The sequence below is a fragment of the Crocodylus siamensis genome, chromosome 13 (genome assembly GCF_052110815.1).
Source record: "Crocodylus siamensis isolate JL-2025a chromosome 13, ASM5211081v1, whole genome shotgun sequence".
In the NCBI taxonomy this organism is placed as follows: domain Eukaryota; kingdom Metazoa; phylum Chordata; order Crocodylia; family Crocodylidae; genus Crocodylus; species Crocodylus siamensis.
The window spans coordinates 6,038,243-6,058,482 of NC_143407.1; the positions used below are offsets into that span (position 1 = coordinate 6,038,243).

The 20,240-nt window shown below is 43.2% G+C and overlaps 1 protein-coding gene across 16 annotated transcripts; it reads left to right on the forward strand.

Annotated features, from left to right (window-relative positions):
* Window positions 1-220: 220 nt before the first annotated feature.
* NFYA (nuclear transcription factor Y subunit alpha) lies at window positions 221-19,548 on the forward strand. 16 transcript variants are annotated; one of them, XM_090025558.1, is made up of 10 exons: window positions 222-371; window positions 3,692-3,811; window positions 5,591-5,674; window positions 8,093-8,239; window positions 9,589-9,720; window positions 10,569-10,674; window positions 13,100-13,266; window positions 14,091-14,264; window positions 14,636-14,737; window positions 15,809-19,548. In XM_090025558.1, exons 2-10 carry the CDS (start codon window positions 3,737-3,739, stop codon window positions 15,860-15,862), a joined length of 1,041 nt encoding a protein of 346 aa, XP_089881684.1. In that variant the 5' UTR covers window positions 222-371; window positions 3,692-3,736; the 3' UTR covers window positions 15,863-19,548. The 16 variants fall into 16 exon arrangements, with proteins under 16 accessions (XP_089881698.1, XP_089881684.1, XP_089881690.1 ...); XM_090025564.1 differs by having other exon boundaries at window positions 13,118-13,266; XM_090025563.1 differs by having other exon boundaries at window positions 5,591-5,671.
* The last annotated feature ends 692 nt before the right edge of the window (window positions 19,549-20,240 follow it).

A 20,240-nucleotide genomic window follows, 5' to 3' on the forward strand; every position in this document is an offset into this window, starting at 1 on the left:
CAGAGGAGGGCGGAGACCCACCTGTGAGCCTGCGCACGCGCAGCGGCGAGAAAAAGCAGCCTGGGAGCCCCACTGCGCGTGCGCACCCCCAGCGGTCTCCCCCCCCCCAGAAGTCCGTGCGCCTCCCCGCTCTTCCTCGCCTCCCCCTCTCCCGCGGCGCATGCGCAGGTGCCGGGGTTCGGGAGGCGTGGCCCTCAGAGCCGCGGCGGGCGACTGGCTCGGCGCGTGCGCGATTGGGGGGGCCCGGCCCCTCTCTTTGTTCAGGGTTGGGCGCCATTTTGCGCGGCGGCTGAGTGGAGGCGCTGATTGGGTTTCGGGGGCCGGTGGCGGAGCCAATCAGAGCGGGACCCGAACCGGGGGAGCGAGGCACGGTGAGTGCGAGCAGCCAATATGGAGCCCCCGAGCGCCGGCCCCAGCGCCGGGATTGGCGGGGCCGAGTGGCCAGTCAGGAGGCCGCTCGCAGGGCCGGGGCCGGGGCCGGCCGGCCGGGCGCTGCGGCAGCCGCGCGCCGGGGCCCGCCTGAGGTTAGGCCGCGCGGGGGGCCCCGCCGTGAGCGCTGCGGCCCTTCCGCGCGGGGGACGCGGCCGTGCTCAGCCCGGCGCTGCGGGGAGGCTTGATGTGCCCGAGGGCCCGTGGGGGCCGAAAAGCAAAAGCAGCGGCCAGTGCAAAACATCCAAGTGTAGAGTCTGGATTAACCCGACGCTCTCCTCCCTTACTGAGATCCGCACCTGCAAAATGTAGCCTCCCCTGACTTGGTGTTTTGAAGTGTTACCCGCTGGTTTCAGCTGAGAAACGGCGCTAATGCGGAGATACCCACTGAGAAGTGTTGTTAAATTGTCCAGGCTTTTTTCCTTTTTTTTTTAAGTGCTGAGAGTGGAGAGGTTTGACCCGTTGGGCCCTGCAGGTTTCGGTAGGGTGGTGAAAAGCAGAACTGTTCGTTACTGAAACTTATCCCGACTAGAAAGCATGACTTTTTTTTAATACCTTCGTTGTTTGTTGGACCCTTGGCTGTTCTCAGAGCTGGGTGTTTGACATTCGTAGCACATGAGAAGGGCTTTCCTCTGGGGCAGGTGGAGCTGGCTTTACGCCCCCTGTTCTGCGCTGCTGTTGTCAAACCGTGTAGATGCCTTTGCTTTGTCAGGGTTGGAATAAAAACGAGAGTTACAGCATCAGCAAGCGTCAGGCTAGTGAGACAGGACATCTCATCAAGTGGCTTGGTTTGCAGTCCTTTTCTCTTCCCTGGACCGGTGTTTCTCAACCTCTGGGTCACGAGAATATACGAGAGGATCGCAAACATGTTTTAAAAATGGGTTCTCAATTTAAAGGACAAAAAAATGGGAAGCTGTGGGTTTTCCCTAGTGTTCCCCGTGTCCCAGACCTGTCCCCTGCCCCACGCACTGTGGGGCTGAGGCCGGGAGTGAAGGGCACTAGGTCAGGACTGGCCATCAACATTTACACATGGGTCGTGGTACAAAAAACAAACAAACATTGAGAACCGCTGCTCTGGGCAACTAAACCTCCTCCTTAAAAACATGCTATGACCTTTTTGTTTCATTTTCTTCCCTTTGGTGCAGGTTGTAGCCTGCACATCTACCATTCTCCTGTTTTTCCTCTAATCCAAGCTTTCAGGGAGCTGGGCTGCGTGGATTATCAAGATTTCAGATACAATAGAAGGGTCCTGAAAGGCACTGGAGTCCTAGTTGGAGCATCGGTAGCCAATAAATAGATCCCTGTTTAATGACACGGCAGAGGGAATAATGGGGGACTTCTGGCCAGTATGTGCTTGCCTTCTATGCTGTGTAATGACCGTGGCAACCTGCAGACTCCACTGAAATGCTTTCTGTAAGGGTGGAATGTGGGACTTGTTTTAAGAGGGAGCACACAAGTCTTTAGGGCAGGTGTGACGAATACAATGTGCAAATGAGACTGGAGTGAGAGCTTGTTAGGAAGAAGAATGATATTATTGCACTTGGAAGCACACCATGGCATCGGGATTGTTCTCTTGCGTAATGGGATGGGAACTTTCCTTGGTGTTATGACCAGGACTTCGTGTTTACGTGTCATGGAAGAGACAGCTCTGTTAAGCTGACAGGGATGAAAGATTGTCAGTTGTACCATGGCCAGCCACTGTGCAGCATCCTAGGGTTTCCTATCCAAGGTAGCTATTTAAGTATGGCCCTACTTAGTTTGAGATTGTGAAGGAAGACAGTCTGAGGTAGTATGAGGCACTCATTTGAAAAAGTTCAGTGATACATTTGTTGAACTCTGTAAAATGCAGTTGTGTTTATCGCTTGTTTTGAGAGGGTTTTTTATTTTACACTGGGCTCTCAAAAATTCTACAAACTCAACAGCGGACAGTCAAAATTGCAACAAAATTCTCTTTTTTGTGCGGTGACTCAGATATTTTCTGTGGTCATAACTCGTTATACTTTTCAATTGTGATCACAGCACTTGACAAGGAGAGAGAAAGTTGTAACCTCATTTAGGCTATATAACGTGTATCCTGAAGAAAACATACTATTTGGGCAGTGGGAGAGCTGGGAAGTATTGATTGTAGCTGACCTAAACAAATAAATAACCACCTTTTGGATTAATGCAAAACAAAATAGCTATGTAATATAAAAGAGATGATGTAAAGAGGATAAATCAATGTACAGTCTCTTTTAAAGGACAGGGGAAACAAAGGTCAAAGTCCTTACTGCACATTGCAGAAGCTGAAGTTGGTAGGCATCATGATGTGACCTGGTCCTGTATACAGTTCTTTGAAAACTGAAGGTGTTAAGTTTTTTTTGCTGCTGTTTTTCTTACAGATGACAAGTTGTATGCTGGCTTTTTAACCCAGGGAGTAGTAACTTTACTGTGAGAGAATCGATCTGTGTGCCTCATTAGAAGTGAAAGTCAGAATTCCTTATTTGGTGATCAGTTAAGAAAAGAGAAAGGGGGGAGATGTGTTATAGGATTTTATTTTATTTTGGCATTGTAGCCCCCATTCTATGGGGTGCGAAGTCAGGGAGGGAGAGATGGCATGTGGGTGGAGGGTATATACACAAGATTTTTTTTATGTTTTGAGATTAAAAGGGGATCAGGAAAACATTTTATTCTGAATGATCCTATGCAGTAGGCAGTGGAGGTATTTTAGGCCCTCTTGCCATGTCATTTGCTGTTGGAAATCTGTTGAGTTCTTCAAGAGTTAACTTGGTGCTGGTGTGGCATTTTCAGTAAACTTTTTTCATTAAAATATTTTATCATAATAGAACACAGTTTAAGTAATATCTAGAGAACCCCACTGAGAGCAGATAGTAAGATAACGCTCCTTGGCCCAGAGCTTCCAAATTAAGCAAATAAAAATGAAAGTGGTGAGAAGGGAAACAGGCCCATTAAGATAGATTCACACAAGATTAGTGGGAGAATTAGAACTGGAACCCTGTTGTGAATTTCTGTACAGTGCCCAGCCACTGAGCAGCTGTCTTTACAATTGTGAGGTTTTTTAATGAATTTTGCCACTGAATTCTCTGACTTCTTTCTGCAGGAGGGAAAAGATTTCTTATCAACAAAGTATTTTTTTTGTGGTTAAATAGTGGTTTTTACTGTTAAGACAGCGTTAGTAGGAGGCTAAGTTTCCAGTAACTGTAAGCTAATGCTAACCGTGAGCCCTGGAGGCAATAATCATGCTTTTTTATTGTTTTGCAAGATATCCAGACTGAGGTGCTGTGCACAGCATTGGAATTGAAGAGTTATGGAACAGTACACAGCAAACAGCAACAGTTCTACAGAGCAAATTGTTGTGCAAGCTGGACAGATTCAGCAGCAGGTAAGGCAATTATCTTGAAGGGTGAGCTGAGAGTCCTGATACTTGCAGACAACATGAAAAGCTAACAACCAGTTGCACAGGGCCAGCTAGGTGCTGTGGATGTGTAACAGTGCGACTTCTACTGCTTGTTCAGCAGCCTGATGTACCCACTGAAGTACAGGTTTTGGCAGATTTAATCTTAAGCAGAAAATCTGCAGAGTGCCATGCTTTATCAGACTAGAGAGTTCACCATTTGTTATGGATGTGAGCAAAGGTAACTTTACCTGAAAATGATAATGGAGGTATTAAATGGAAACCCCTTATTAGTTTGAGCACTCACAGCCCACAAACAACAGTAATTTTTTCCAAGGTCTGAAATGGGGTTGTGGCAAGCACACTGAGACGTTGTACAGCTTTCCTTAAAAATAAACAAAAAATGTTTATCCAGATTGTGGTGTTTTGCCCCCCCCGGTGACACACAAGAGTAAACATACATACCACAGTAACCGAAAAACAATTGCTTTGGATGCATCATTCAGTCATTTGCTACTTTTTTCCTGTCTATCATTCCTCTTATTTTCAGCTTGCATCTTACAGTGTACCAGCACGTAGAGCTACTTTAAAAAAAAAAAAAGAAATTAGGCTACCTGTGAAAGTGTTCTTTTTTTCCACCTTCCTGTTGTAAGGAATTTTCATCCTGGGTGCACACATTAGTTCCCTGGTGTCAGTAACTTTTGTTTGTCATGCCTTATGTTTGCTTTAGCTTTGAACAAAAATTACTCTTTCTGCCATGTACATAAGGTAGTATGAATCAGGCTTTCACTTTGAAGTAGCAGTTTGCTGCTTGTCAATCAGTATGATTACTAGACAGTGGGAAAGTGAATTTATGCTTCCAGTGTTCTTATCAGAAGTTGATTGTCTTAATTGGAGCAGGGTTAGATTATTACTAAGACCATAGCGGAGGTTAAAACCTGCAGTCTAGGATCTGTTGGAAATTCAAATCCATAGAGCTGATGCTGACACTGAGTTTGATTTATTGACGTTTTAAACTATTTTCCATAGCTTTTCTCCTGTGACATGCCAAAGGAAGGTTGACAAAGATAGTAGAACCAAATGTTGATCTTGTTTTTTGTCCTGGTGTTAATTTTCAAAGTCAACATCACACTCTACTTAAGGTGATCTTTTTGAAGATACATTTTGATTTAAAAAAAACTTTGAATGATTCAGTCCTACTCCGGTTCTTAGTAGATAGGATGTCCCTCTTACTACAGTTAGGAAGATTATTTTTGGGTGCCTCAGCAAAGAGGCTATAGATAGAACAGGTCATTAGCGAATCTCAACCCTTGAGATTTGTCCTTCAGAGTCAGGATTGAAGCATGTTGGCACAGTAACGTGGTGAACCTTGCATTACAGCTGTCCATCCTGTACCTATTCCATGGTAAAAGAATTTAGGGCCCTTTATTTGGGATGTCTGACAAATTGCTACCAACTCTTTATGATAACTGGGAAAAGCAAAACACTTAAGTAAAATGGAATGATTAAAAAAACCTGCAGTCATTGTATTCCGAAATACTTTGATATATCCCCTATAACTGCATTCTTTGGGGTTGCTGAGCCCTGACAGCATGCATACATTGAGATTCCTAGCCTTCTGTTTTGTGAATTGGAACATACTCAGCTCATTTATTTTCTGAGGGCAGATGGTGTGCAACTTTGAAGTTTTCCCTTTCCCACCAGAAAGGTTGTCTCTTGTTTTGAGCTCTGCATTTCCTTGTTTCAAGCATTTCCTTGTTTCAGCAGCAGGGTGGTGTTACTGCTGTCCAGTTGCAGACAGAGGCCCAGGTGGCATCCGCCTCAGGCCAGCAAGTCCAGACCCTCCAGGTAGTGGTGATCTCTCTAAATGTGTTTGTGAGCACTGCATGAATTTCCCATCACCTCATAACTAATGCTCTGTTTGTAGCAGGGTTTGAAATAGGCACAGAACAATTAGTGATGGTTTCACTAGTATGTAACAGCCATAACGCCAGCTAACTGGTTTTTTTGTGCCAATAAAATGAATGCAGAGCTACTTATTTCTTAGATCTGAAATGCATGCAGTAAAATGTAATCCACTTGTAAAAACTCTCTGCTTCTGTAATTACGAGAAGGTGTCAAAGGAGGAATTAGCAGCTCTAGTCAAGTAAGATGACAAACCCGAGGACTTGCATTGCAGCACCATTGCAGGCACCAGCATGTACTGGGAATTTTGTCATCTTGCCATAAAAGGGAGCCACAGAGTGGGAGGACAACCCAGCAGCTTCAAGGGAGTGCCTTTCCTCCCATCTATAATAGGAAACAAAAACTGAGGCTTCTACTGTATGCTGTGGGCTTGAGCTAATTACTCATCACTTACTTCCATTGTATGATACAGGAAAAATCCATGAATTGCATGGTATTTACTGATACAATTAGTCACAAATTAGGAAGGTTTGCAGGTTATTTCAAACCCTCTGCTCATGCAAAATGTTCCATGGCTTGTGAACTTCATCCCATTAGTTCATGCAGCAGGCTTTTAAAGAGGATAAAAAAGCCCTCTGGATGGTGAATGTTGTTACTGTACCAAAGTTATACAGCTTTCTTTCATCGCTGAAATCCATACGGGCTTTTTTTCCTTGCACAGTTCATTGGAGGAAAAAGGTACTGAAAAGGCAAAATGGTGTTGCTAGTCATGAAACTGGTCAGTGACTTTCTGCTGTGAGCTAAAACGTGGAAGATTTAGCAGATTGAATTGCCTTCCTTGGCACTCCGTTGCATCACAGTCCTGTGCCTGAAAAGTTTGCATTTTTTCTCTTTTGCTCGTTTCTGATTATGTTAATGAAATGCACAGTCTTTATCATTTTTGTTCAGTTTACTTCTGTTGCTTTATAACTGAAGTGTGCATGCTCCTCATCCCTTCCTTCATTATGATGCAGGTTATGTACTATTCATTGCTGAAGGTGGTTGTCATATACTAGCAAAGAGTAGTGTGGATGATGCTGGGTAGTAGGATTATCAGATGTCCTAATGAAGACAGGGTATCTTGTTCACAACCTTGACTGTTGAGAAATAATCTAGGTTGCTTTCCTCGGAGTTTCAGCACGTAATCCTCTAATGCATTTTGACATGGAAAGTGGAGCTATTTCTTTTAAGTGAGTCTATCATTTTAGACTGTTATAAATGGGCTCTCCTAGATAATTTTCAGAATGTATCAAGTTTGCACTGATGAGACAATTGCAGGCACTCATTGTAACTGGCTGGGGTGAGGAGAAGGTCAAAATGTAAAAGGAGAAAGTAGAAGTTTATGATGGCAGACACTGGCTGTTTGAAAGTCCCCAAAATACCCACTTAACAGAGTATGTAATTCGGTGACTCTTCTCTAGGGGTTTTTTTTTTCCCTCCCCCCCAATTCCAAATGAATTAGAAGCAGTGAAGTGAAATCATGTTGTCCGTTGGCCCCACTTCAGGTTTAAGACGTCAAAGTCTGGTTTGCAGTGATCTTTTAAACTGAGGTATCTGTTAGAAATTGACAAGTTTGAATGGAGTTTCCCCTTGCCGCCTTTCTTTCCTGCCCCCTTTCCAGAAGCTAATTTTACAGGCTAACATGTCCACTTTTTAAAAAATCTTGCTGGTCCAGAAAATGGTTTTCATCCACTCTTCTTTCTTTCTTTTTTTTTTTTTGTCTGAGCCATATGTTGTGCTTGTTAAAGGTATAAGTTTCACTCTGTAGTCGCCAGAAGATGCTCCAAGGACATTGTATGCAGCATACATCAGGAAATTATGATGCTATAAGACTGTAATTGCTTAGAGAGAGAATTGAATCCTACAAACCTTATCCACTGGGGTAGCTTGATGTTTGAGCCTTTACTAATTTTTTTTGTTAGGTTTCTTAGTAAGAAAAGCTGATGTGCTATATAGATTGAGCTATTTGGAGTCTCAAGCTGTATATGGAAATAATCCCAATTTGTACTAGTTAGTATATGAACAGAGTTTAGCCTTATTCTACACGCTGTGTTGCATCTGGCTTGGAAGTTTTAGTTGGGCCCTCACAAAGAAAAACACATATGGAATCCAGCAGCACAAGATGAAGATGGTTTTAGAAGTGTTGAGTATTAGAAGTTGTGCATAAGAGCAATTTAGTGATTATTTCTCCATTTTCTTTTCCGATAGGTCTTCCATTTAAAATAGGTAAACATGTGCCTTGATACTTGCCATTTTTGTTTGGTGCTGCTTGTTACCTTATTCTCCTTCATTGTTCTGTTTGTTTGGTTTCCTCCCATTTTCTAGGTCCAAGGTCAGCCATTAATGGTACAAGTAAGCGGAGGTCAGCTGATCACATCAACCGGCCAGCCAATCATGGTGCAGGCTGTGCCTGGAGGTCAAGGCCAGACAATCATGCAAGTCCCAGTTTCTGGAACACAAGGATTGCAACAGGTCAGAATACTGAATTAAACAGAATTCACAGGAATGAACTGAGTGGCCAGATCTTCACCTAATATAAATGGTCACAGCACTTCTGAAGATTGGTGCTATGATAGCCTAAAATAGCAGAAGATTTATCTTGGTGAGCTTTTTATGAGCTCCATATTAAAAAGGAAACTCTTTTATATTGGCAATTTATTTTTGAGATGCTGCTGCAAAATTAACAAACATGAGCCACTAAAAAACAACCAGTGCCTTTTCATTATCGATTTTGCTTGTAACATATCGAGCAGTTTGGCTGTTTGTGCCAAAAATATGGTCCATGCTACATTTTTTCCCCCTTAAAAATGTGGAAATCCTTGAAAAACACTTATGGATTAGCCTTGAGCTGAATGCTTCTAAGGTATGAAGGCTGGGGGAGAATTTAAACACTTATATCAAAGAAAATAACTGCGGGGTGCAATAGGATTAGCTTTTTTGAAAACATATTAGGTTGAAGTATTTTTATAAAAAGCAGTGCTTGGTTTTTAGGTGACAGTTCTTCACAATTAAAGGGTAGAAAACTTAAACACTTTATTCTTAAAAGAAAGAACTACTTATCTCAATGGGTACATCTAGTCTTGGTGGTTAGAGCATGGGGTTTGGGAGTGAAGCTGATAGCTTTTTCCCTGTTCGCACCGCTAACTTGCTGTGTTGAGAGCGTTGACTAAAGATTGCTTGTACAACATTCCATTATTCTTTTTTTTTTGAAAAACATTATATAGTATAGTATTGTTGTTATTCCTTGGGCGGCCTGTGTATTTGAGGAAAGAGTGCAGCTGGGGTTTCTGAGCAAGTAGGGCTGAAAACATTCAGGTTCATCCTACTTTTTTATATGAGAAGTATACCAAGGGAGAGAAGGTCCGCTTGCAAGGTTGAAGTCTAATCGATTCTGGGCATATCAGGATATTTTATTATATGCTTGATGATAATTCACAAACATCTAAATAAATATATCAGCCCATTCCTCCCTGTGATCTAGGTAGGAATTATTCCTAGTGTTCAGAACAGTAAACAGTTTCACTCTGATTGTTGTATTTCATAAACAGTGTTGAACTGGGACAGGGTGACACTGATATGCAGTCTCTCCCTTTCTGTGAAGTCCTATCCTCTTTTGCATCAGTGATTATGTCACAGGACAGGAATAAATTAAATCCTCTTTCTCCAATTTAAATGCGTGGGGAAAAGGAGAAAATGGTGGCTTTATTTCTTTGACAGACATAAATTGTTGTCAGAAGATGATTTAATGTTGGTGATGAGATCAAAGGGAGGAGAAATAACAGGTTTAGTTAATATTTTTTTCTGACTCTCTTCTTCCACAGATTCAGTTGGTCCAGCCAGGTCAGATTCAGATTCAAGGTGGGCAGGCGGTGCAGGTCCAGGGTCAACAGGGCCAGACCCAGCAAATCATTATTCAGCAGCCACAGACTGCAGTTACTGCTGGCCAGACGCAGGTAACTGCACCAACGGGAAAGGATTTTTTTTTTCTGAAGAGAATTGGAAGGGAAAAAGTTAGAAATAGCTTTATAAGCGTAAAGGTTACCAGGTAATGTGGCAAGAGAAAAAACAGCTACCTTTGTAACTCCATTTTTTATGGGATTTTGTTTTTACCAATTATTTTGTTGGGACAGAATATTTAGGCTTGTTGCTTGTAAGTTTTACCAGCTGTTTCTTATATTGGCATGTTGTTGTTTTGGAAATTCCTTGACAGGAAATGTTTAGACCATGAAGAATGCAGTTGAAGTTTAATGGAAATACTGCCTTCTTCTCAAGCTTGTAATCATTTCTGCTCATACTTAGGTGTGAAGCCCTTTTGTGCTTATGACTTAAATGAATTCTTTTCCAGCTGAATGTTCATTTAACACATTTTTCATGAAAAGTGAATGTTGCATCCTTTAAAAAAAAATATTCCCAGAACGTTAAGTACTACAATGGGTGCAGAGCTGGCATTTTGAAATTCTGAGATGGCTTCGAGAAAAGACATCTGAAAAACCTGTGGCTGGTACTGTGATCACAGAATAAGACCACAAACATTTTTAATGCATTTGCAGATTCAGTCAAGTGATTCTATTTCCTCATTTTTTTTCCTTTTGTAGAACAGGCTTACTTAAATGTAGGTTTGGGATAGTATATTGTATCATCTAATTTCTAGTTCAGATTAGTCCTTACAAACTCAGTCCTAGTTTGTATGGTTTTAATAAAACCCACATACGTATTACTTCTGCAGGCACCATAGGTACAAGGATTGCAACATTTGGGTACTTACAGATTGTAAATTTGTCCTTTTCTTTGTTCTATATAGACCCAGCAGCAAATAGCAGTTCAAGGGCAGCAGGTGGCACAGACAGCAGAAGGCCAGACCATTGTCTATCAGCCAGTTAATGCTGATGGCACCATTCTTCAACAAGGTATGAGCTTGCTTTGGCATATAAAGCACGGTGCATTTGATAGTCTTTTTATAGGCTGGAGCCGAAAGCTTCCAGTTAATGCTTAGTCCGCTTCCAAGTCTTTTGTTAGTATTAATATTATAGATCATTAGTGTTGGCATCTGCAAGAATTGTCTTTTGATATGTACCGTATTACTGATAGCTAGGGATCCAGGTTTTCTGTTTGCCGTGGAAAAACATGGTAAAACCTGGATTTTCTCTTTTTATCTAAGGAGAAAAATGCAGGAAAAAGTGGGTTTCCCCTTGCAGGCTGGTAGTTTCAGCCTGGAAGGGGCTGGGGTGAGCAAGAGGAGGGCAGTCTGGCAGGGGGTGCCATGTGCATTATGTGCGCAGGTACACATGCATATAGCTGTCAGGCAGCCTGGAGAGCAACTCGCATAGGTCCATGCAGGTAAGCCGGGGAGGAATTGAAACCCCTTTAGTGCAGGAGGGAGTTGGGCTGGTGTCGTGGGTGAGGCTTGGGGCCTGGAGCCGTGCGTGGCCTCAGGGCCTGGTGGGGGTGGGATGGAGCCACGGGCAGCTTGCCCAGAGGTGGGGGGAGCATGAAGGGTATGTGCCCCCCAGATTTGTACCTGGGGTGGACTATCCACTGTGGGCTCAGGTTCCCCTCTCTGCTGCCCTTCCCGGGGGCCTTCCCAACTCAGCAGCCAGGGCAGAACAGGGCTGGGAAGCTTGGTGCTGCTGCTTGGAGCCCTGTGCCGCCATCGTGAGGTACCTCCTGCCTGCCCAACAGCAGTGGGGGCAGCGTTGCAGAGGTGTGTCCTCTGCTGTAGTTGGGCAGGCAGAGGGTGCCTCACCATCGTGGCGTGAGGCTCCCACCAGCGAGCGGCATGAGCCTCCCTGCCCTGCTGCGTCAGGTCCTGTCTGCTTGGCTGCTGTGGCCCTGCAGGGAGGGCTGCAGGGCAGGGAGCCCTGAGCCCACAGTGGGCAGCCAGGACTGCCTCTCCACCCATGGGCTCTGCTCCAGCCATGCCACCCGTTGGGGGAGTAGAAGCTGGGCTCCACGTTTGGCTCTGCTGCCGCAGCAGCTGCTGTCTACAACTTGTGGCAGCCAGAGCTTAGACCAGGGTGGGCAAAATGCGGCCGGTGGGCCAGATGTGGCCTGCCAGGCCATTCTATCCGGCCCACGGGGCCCCTAAAAAATTCAGAAAATTAATATTTATCTGCCCCGGTTGCCTGTCATGTGGCCCTCAGTAGCTTGCCAAAACTCAGTAAGTGGCCCTCCGCCCGAAATAATTGCCCGCACCTGGCTTAGGTGCTGCTGTTGAGTCCCTGGCCCTGTAGCCCTGGCAGATGGGTTGGGGGGGAGGGCCCTCTGGCAGGGCTGGGGGGCCCGGGTGACTCTGGGTGGGGAGTGAGGGGCACTGGCAGAACCCAGGTGGCTCTGAGCAAGGAGGGAGGATCCCTGGCACGGGCAGGGCACCAACATATCGGGGTTGCTCAGCGCCACAAAGTAGTGGGGGCAACAGTTGCAGCTGGACCCATGTCCTGGTGAGTGAAAGGGGCTGGGGGAGCTCTTATTTTCCATGATAAAAATCCCATAATCTAAATACCTATAAATTTTGGTGTTTGAATTTATTTTATTTTAGTGATTGAAGCATTGGTAGGCTTCCAAACTGCTTTAAAATGGTAAATATATCAATAAAACATTGTGTTCAATGGGTACCCATTTATATAGTGGCATTTTATTTTAATCTTGGAAAAATGAGGATTCCTGGGGTTTTAATCGGAGAATTTATGATATTTATCAGAGAACTGGTGATTTTTAAACGGATACAACTATGGATCCCTGCTGATAACACCATGTGGTATAATCTGTGGTGCCAAGCGTTTGGAATAAGAAATACATGCAGCTAGTTTCTTTTTATCCTACATTTTAGTAAATTCAGAAGTGGCTAACTTTTTTTTTTAGTAGGTTTAAAAATCCTTTTTCCAGCCTGCAGTTGAAGCAGGTAAAAAGATTTTTGTTTTTACTGCAGGTTTGGGTATTAGAAAATTGTAAACAGATTAATTTGCAGAGAAGATAAGTCTTTTGACATGGAGACTGCTAAAGGGGTTATGAGACAAAACTCAGTTCTCCATGTGGTGGTGCAATGTTTGTATAAGGTATGACCTCTGGGTTTGTGGTAGTTTGTCAGTAGAGAACCCAAGCATTTAAGGCAAAATGCTCTTTCATCTGTGGCTGGAGTACTGCGTATGTGGCATGCAAACCAAAATAAAGGTTCCAAGGTGTATGGTCAGATGATAACAGTTGGCTTGTAAGTACATGCAGCTTTTATCCAAGGATGAATGAGTAAAAAATGGAAGTGGGACTAATTGTGTTCCCTTCATTCTTTCTGTGTGCGTGTTTTTGTTTTTTTTGTTTTTTTTTTTTCTTTTCTTAAAGTTACAGTCCCTGTTACAGGCATGATCACCATCCCTGCAGCCAGTTTGGCTGGAGCACAGATTGTCCAGACGGGAGCCAACACCAACACAACCAGCAGCGGGCAAGGAACTGTAACTGTGACGCTACCGGTTGCTGGAAATGTGGTCAATTCAGGTGGAATGGTTATGGTGCGTACTGAATTTCCTAGTTCTTTTGCTTTTTAGATTTAGCCTGTAAAATCATACCTTGTTGTCTACAAACGCTGCTTTGACATCTGTTTTAACATCACGTTGTGTGGTCCATTTGCTCAGTGGAATTTGATATTGTGGGTTTAAAGTTGGTAATTGAGAAGTTTAACTTGTGGGATGCTTTGTTACATGGGGTATGCTTCTCTTCTATTACTTGTTATGGAGCTTCAAGAAGATTTCAGAAACTGAACGAATATTTTACGCAAAGTTATTTAAAGGGGCTTCGGAGAGTCTAGGCCATACTGTTGTACTCTTCAAAAAACCCCTAGACCATTTTTTTAGGTGCAGAAAGTTTTTCCTGCAAATTTCTTACCACATTTGTGGTGAGATGCTCTCCCTTTTGTGTTTTGCTGTTCATTTCCAATAGGTGGCAGCAAACACTTACGAATAATACACACAAGTAGTTGAACAAATACAGCAGGCACCAAAATAGCAATGAAAGGACTGGGTATGTAATATAAATTACACTGTGAAGGAAACAGTGACTTGCTTTGAGTAGTGTCTGTTCATAGAAAAAAAACCACAGAATCAAATATCAGATGTTGGCAACGTGTAGTTCTTTCTGAAATAACTAGTTTACAAGTGTAGTATAGTGTAAATTCCACAGACTAGTGTGTAATTTGATGTTCTGCTAATTTAGAACAAGCATGGTTGCTCTTCAGTTAATGTCCCCTTTCAATTTTAAATTTAAGTTCTTCATGTAGTTTTGTGTCTAGCTTATTTTCTCAACTATATGCCTATCAAGTGAATTTCTCGTTATACAGATGGTACCAGGAGCTGGATCAGTGCCAGCTATCCAGAGGATTCCTTTGCCTGGAGCAGAAATGCTTGAAGAGGAGCCCCTGTATGTAAATGCCAAGCAGTACCACCGGATCCTGAAGAGAAGACAGGCACGAGCTAAGCTGGAAGCTGAAGGGAAAATCCCCAAAGAAAGAAGGGTGAGGCGCACTGTGGAAGGGATGGTATTATAGAGAAAGATATAGAAAATATTTTAGGCTGGCTCAGAGAATATATTTTTCCTTCCCTTCCTCTTGTACACATGCATAAGACTGTTCCACTAATGTCTTTCTCTCTTCAGGATTTTATTTACAGAGGCCATTTCTTTGGATCCAGTTGGCAATTTTCTCCATACTTTTAATTGTTGAGAATCTATTTTGTTGTGTAGTAAATCAGTATTTATTATACACCCTGTTCCCAAACTTGGTGTTTTTCAGAGTTCAGGGGCTGGTTGTATTTGTTCATTTTGTTATTGTGTAATGTAGACCTAGAAATACTGGATTGAGCTCAAAATATTTTGTTCTTGTTGCAGAAATACTTGCATGAATCCCGACATCGTCATGCAATGGCTAGGAAGCGGGGAGAAGGTGGCCGTTTCTTCTCTCCAAAGGAAAAGGATAGTCCCCATATGTCGGTAAGGAATACCTTTGTTTCCATCAGTTGTTCTTTGCATGAATGACATTTGCAAACCTCTCATGTTAGACCTCCAGAAATACTTGGTTTGCTGCTTTTATTAGCTTGTTCAGCTAGTTTATGGCATTTGCCTTCCTCACTAAGCCACATGTCAGGTTTGGAGAAAAGCTTCCAGTCTCAGTATGCAGAACTCAAGCTGTTTTAAGGTATCACATTACTTAGCTTCTCTGTATACTAGATGCATCTGGAACTCTGTCTTCTGAATATGGCAGCATTAGGAAAGCTATTATTTTCTTCTATAATGAAGACAGTTGTTGTTATTTACCAGTCAGGCAGATATTGCATTCACCTTTAAGCCGTCCTTTTGATTAGAAAGAATAGCCTTGTCGAGTCTTGTCCACCTGAAACTTGTAAGCAGATTTGAAGGTTATACATTAGGATCTCAGTTCCCATGGAACTGGTGCAGGTTTAGTCAGAAGCTATAATCTAGCCTCACCGTTGTTGTTCTATATCTAATTTACTAGCTTTCCAAGCACAAGAAATGCCCTCAACCTGGAGTGAAGGATTTTCTGGGTATTCAAGAACACATAAAACTTTAGAAACAACTATTGCCTGTGCTTTAAAAAAAAAACAAACAAACCCCCAAAAGAAGCAATAAAACATGTCTGTGGAATTTTGTGGACGTGTTCACACAGAGGACTAAAGGATAGAGAAGTAATATTCCACATGTAGCAACAGTCCATTTAGGTTGCTTGAGGCGCACTGGTGGGATTGTGTTGGGAAACTTGTTGCTCTTAATTAATGTATCTGTTCTGTGAACAGATAGAGAATTTCAGCTTGCGGGGCTGCCAGTCCATTACCCTTACACAGTACTAAGTGCAAACAGGAACCTACAGCAAGGTCCAAAGACCAAATATTTCAATCCCAAAAGACTAAAATGTCAGTCTCAGAGAAAGAGAGAGAATTTTTGGACAAAGAGGGTATCTGCCCTCCAGGCTGCACTACTAGAGGTCAGTTTGCTATGCTGTGAGGGACTGGTGTCAGTGTTCTTGTATGTCTCTTGTTTCTGCAGGATCCAACTCAAGCAAATGAAGAAGCAATGACACAGATGATCAGAGTATCTTAACCACTGGCTGAAGAAAAAAAGCAACTGAACAAATTTTCCTGTCCCTTTGCAAGTGTGCTCTTCCCTACCCAAGTATCAAGCAAATCTCAATGGGACAATCGCCATATCGTAGCCTACCCTTTTCTACCGAGCAAAACCCACTTTTTCAGCAAGTGGTTTGTTTGAGATTTTAACTGCAGTGGACTCAACGAATAGAAATTACAAGGACTTTCTTTGTAGACCCATTTACTTTAGTGCAGGGATTTCGGTCTGACTACCATGCCTTTTAAATCTCCTGCACTAAGACTGGCCAAGGGTGAGAGAGCCACCTACGCAGCGATCAGCAATAATTTGGCATGCAGAAGCAGGGCTAACAAAGACCACTTGGAGCCATGGCCCTTGTACAGAGGAGTAAATCCAGCTGGTAGCAACCTTAGCTGACATGGCTACACCTCAGTGCATTGTTTCCCAAGTTGAGTCTTTTTTTTATTTACATCTACTTCTCACAGCTTTGGACTTCATTTGCTGACAGCAGTTCACCGTAATTACACCTGCACTTGTGGAACTGCATGACAGAACTGAAGGGGTACTCCAAGCTCCGTCCTGTAAAATAAGTAAACAGCAATCTTTTCTGGGAAAAGTTGAACCATCTTTGTCAAGTTGCTTTGAATACTGCAAAACCTTTATGAGACTTGAAATGTTATATATCTGTTTCAAGGAGTAAAAGGAGTGGCTCACTGGCATAGAGAGAAACCGATTAGGAGAAATAATCCTGGTGCTGGTGTTGTTCGATATGCATGTTGATGGCAGCAGATGCTTTGGCAGAAATCCAACTGCGGGCATGAAAAGAATTAAATCCTCTAAGTGACTCTTCTAATAGATATTCAGTGTCTGTTTTAATTTTTGAAAATTGCTGATTCAGTACTTGGTTATTACAAAAGAAATGAAATCTGAAATCTCATAGTAGCAGGACTGGCCATCTCCTGGTGTGGCTGTTTTTCACTGGTATTATGAATCCTACAGAGTTATGTACAATGCCTTGAGTCTGTTCAGTATGTAAGATAGCTCCGTTGCAGCTGGAGCAGAGGACAGCTTGTCTCAGTGCATCTTAGTCTAGCTGAAGGACTGCTTTATAAATGAAGGCAGACCTTGGTGATCTCCTTCAGGTTTTTTACAAAATATCCTCATGTTGTGAAGATGACACTTAAGGAATGGTGGGTTTTTGTTCGTTTTTCTGAAAAACGTTCCTTTTTGTGATCTTTAGCTGAGCTCCTGCTCAATATTTGTGGTAAACCATTAGGTTAAAGATAAGGGCATAATTGTCAAATGTTGAATTTGGGCCATCACTGAAGATTCCAGATTTCCAGATTTCCCAGTAGATGTTTGGGTTCATACAGTTTCCCAAGAGGTGATATTTATCTGCCTGTTTATTCACTCTTGCTCATTTCATGGCATATGCGATGGGACCAGCTGTTTGTCTGTAGGGCTCATGCACTGCTACAGCTGAACAGACGAAACGAATAGGGTCACTAGAATCAGCTAGACTCTGGAAAGGGTAGCTAGGTCTGCTGCTAGAGAGAGGGTGATGCATGAGTCTGAAAATAAAAGCAAGGAGAGGGAAAGCTTTTGTAGGTGATGTAGTGAAGAAAGGGACTGGAAAAGTCATTTGAATTTCAGAGGAGTTTATCTCAAGGTGACAGAACCATTGCAATTGCTTGGAGCACATTTTCTCTATCGTTCCCTCCAGTATTTGTTGGGGGATGGAAGTAGGAGATCCATTAAGTTTCTTTCTGCCAAAGGGAAAAATAGTGAAGGGGAAGGAGAGGGTAGTCAAAGCCGCCAAAAGAACCTTTTCCTCTGAACAGTAGAGAAGAGCCTTAAGCCTGAGAGTACCAAGAAATGGGATGGTGAAAAGGGAGAGACTGATATTTTTTTTTTCCTTTTTTAAAACTTTTTAGTTTGCCAGCAGGTTCCAGCACCCAGAATGCTAGTGTTCAGGCCAGCTACATAGGGAGGTATCCAAACTCCAGGCAGTTAAGCTACAAAGAAAGAATTGCTGCTTTTGAGATTTTGGCCTTTGGCACATCAGCTGGATTCTGTAATTACAGAGGAACGTTGTTCCTGTTCAGTCTTGACTAAAGTGTTTTCCTTCTGGTAGTTGATAACACTTTGTTTTTTGCTCAGCTTTTGTTAATTATGTGCTACGTCCATTGTTCCCAATGTAAGAGTTGCAATCCCACATGCAGTTGTAGTTATTGGTGGGGTCACAAGCCTCATGGAAATTCGTGGAAAATTCTACAAAACAGGCTTGTGGCAAGAGTGGGTTTGCTTGCTGGACAGATTGGGAACTGCTTTTGTAAATACAGGGAGGCATTGGGGTACCCACCTTTTAAGTCTACGCAAATATTCTGTTCCTAAGATTTGAATTTCTGCTGCTTAAAAAAAAATTATTTGTTCTTGCCCCTTTACATTGTTGGCATCTTTGGTGCCTTTGTTTGACTCCTTAAGATGTTTTGGCGGATTGGAGTATGGGTGCGTTTTTCTTCAGTTGGCATCTCTGAAGCCCTTGCTGAGTATTGCATCTGGTGTCCCCTATTTCAGGAAATGCATAACTCTTTTAGCGAAGGAACGTTTAAATATTTGGCTTTGTTTGAATGAACGGTTACTTGCATCATTATTGTAAATATATTTTTCAGAGCTTTTGTACATTTTGTCAGTCTGGGGTACTGATGTGCACGAGGGGAATACGTCCATTCTGGATGGAGGGAACCTCTCAGTAATGTATCTACTTTAAGCTGACAGGTCACTTCTATCCCTGAGAACCTCCTGTGAAAGCTGGGAAATTGGGAGAATGAGGTTATCACTCTGACACTTTTTGTATCTGGGTAACTACCAACCAGTATTTATTGGTTTTCTTTACAAATTTATAAACCTTCATAAAACATCTAGAACTCTTTTCCGGGCAAGTTCTCCCCACGCCGCCCAAATGTAGGGTCTTGAATCTTTATAGAGTGTGTATAAAGGCATATGAATATAAGGAGTACTTGTGGTTATTTCCCCCCTCCTCCCCCCAAATGTGGTGTGAAAAGCTTAGAGCCGTTATCATACCTTTTTGATTTTTGGGGGGTTTGTATTTAGCAACATTAGATTCTAAAGTTGGAGTTTCATCGGTGACATTGGTACCAATTTGAGATCTTTTGGGCACAAAAAATACAAGTTTACCAAGTAAATTTTTAAAACTGGAAATGCTGCCAGATTGCGTAAGACTCCTACCTTGTGTTTGAGCCTCGATTTGCAGAAAAACGCCAGTTTAGTTTGGGAGTGCACGACGGGACAGACGAGGAGAACAGAAGTGACGACAGCTCCGAGGAAAACTAACTCTTGATGGTGTGACCCATAAAGCACTGGAGCAGTGAACCTATCAAAAGCCAGTTTCAGATAAGTGTAGAAGGGGGCGTGGGAAAGACCCTTGAGTAATGCTAAATGATTTCAATGCTTTGCATGTTTAAAAAGAAAAAGAAAAAAAGGCAGTTTCTTACTTTGTGAAGGGGCGGGGTGGGGCGGATCGGGATTTGTGTAACGTAAAGCAAAGTTTGTACATAGTTTAAAAGTTTATAATTTTTTTTATATGATGCATTTTTTCAAGTGTATTTGGTCTTTAATAGATGCAATTGTAAGTACTGTGTACACTATCCAGCTAATAAATTTATAAACTCTGCGCTCCTGTCTATAATTTTTTTGCTGCCCTCTGGGCTAAGCAGAGAAGTTGGTGGACGCTACCAGCAGCACTTGTTCACAGCAGCGGCTTTCCTGTAAAATGAGCTGCCTTGTTAACGAAGAGCGTACCGCGCTGGGGCTCTGATGAAGCGACGGCACTCGCTGGCAGACAGTCTCGCTGAAGCGTGGCCTCAAGCCATCGGTTACGCTGCACCTGTTTGGCTCCATTTGAATGTTCCCGTGGCAGTCTGTCCGGGGAAGCGTCCACTATGGGATTCCTGCAGGATGCGGCAGATGCCATTCTTACTCCTCTTCTTGTCCCCGCTTTTAGTGGCTCAGCTGGTGCACGGGTTCATTGGCTGGGAGGAATTTCAAACGGTTCCAAACTGCTGTTTGCCAACTGGTCGCAGGCCGGAAGAAGTGCTGATTGGTTGTGGAGGGGCCACGGCTTTACAGTGCAGAATTCTGATTGGCGCTGAGAGGCTCGGCCCTCCGGAGGAGAGTTCTGATTGGCTGAAGAGGGGTGATTTACGGGCTGCCATCAGTTCTCGTGTTGGCCTTCTGCTTGGAGCTGCTTTTGGCATCAAGATGGCTGTTCCTAGGAGGGATGCCTGTGTGGGGGATGTCCAGGATGAGTTTCTGCAGGAAGGGGCTAGGGACACAGGGATGTTGGGTGGGTCCC

Excerpts from the sequence above, each read along its gene's own strand:
- NFYA (XM_090025558.1), top strand. The coding sequence starts at position 3,737 with ATGGAACAGTACACAGCAAACAGCAACAGTTCTACAGAGCAAATTGTT. Across the intron at positions 5,675-8,092 it reads AAGTCCAGACCCTCCAGGTA|GTCCAAGGTCAGCCATTAAT; the intron begins GTGGTGATCTCT and ends CCCATTTTCTAG. Across the intron at positions 10,675-13,099 it reads TGGCACCATTCTTCAACAAG|TTACAGTCCCTGTTACAGGC; the intron begins GTATGAGCTTGC and ends CTTTTCTTAAAG.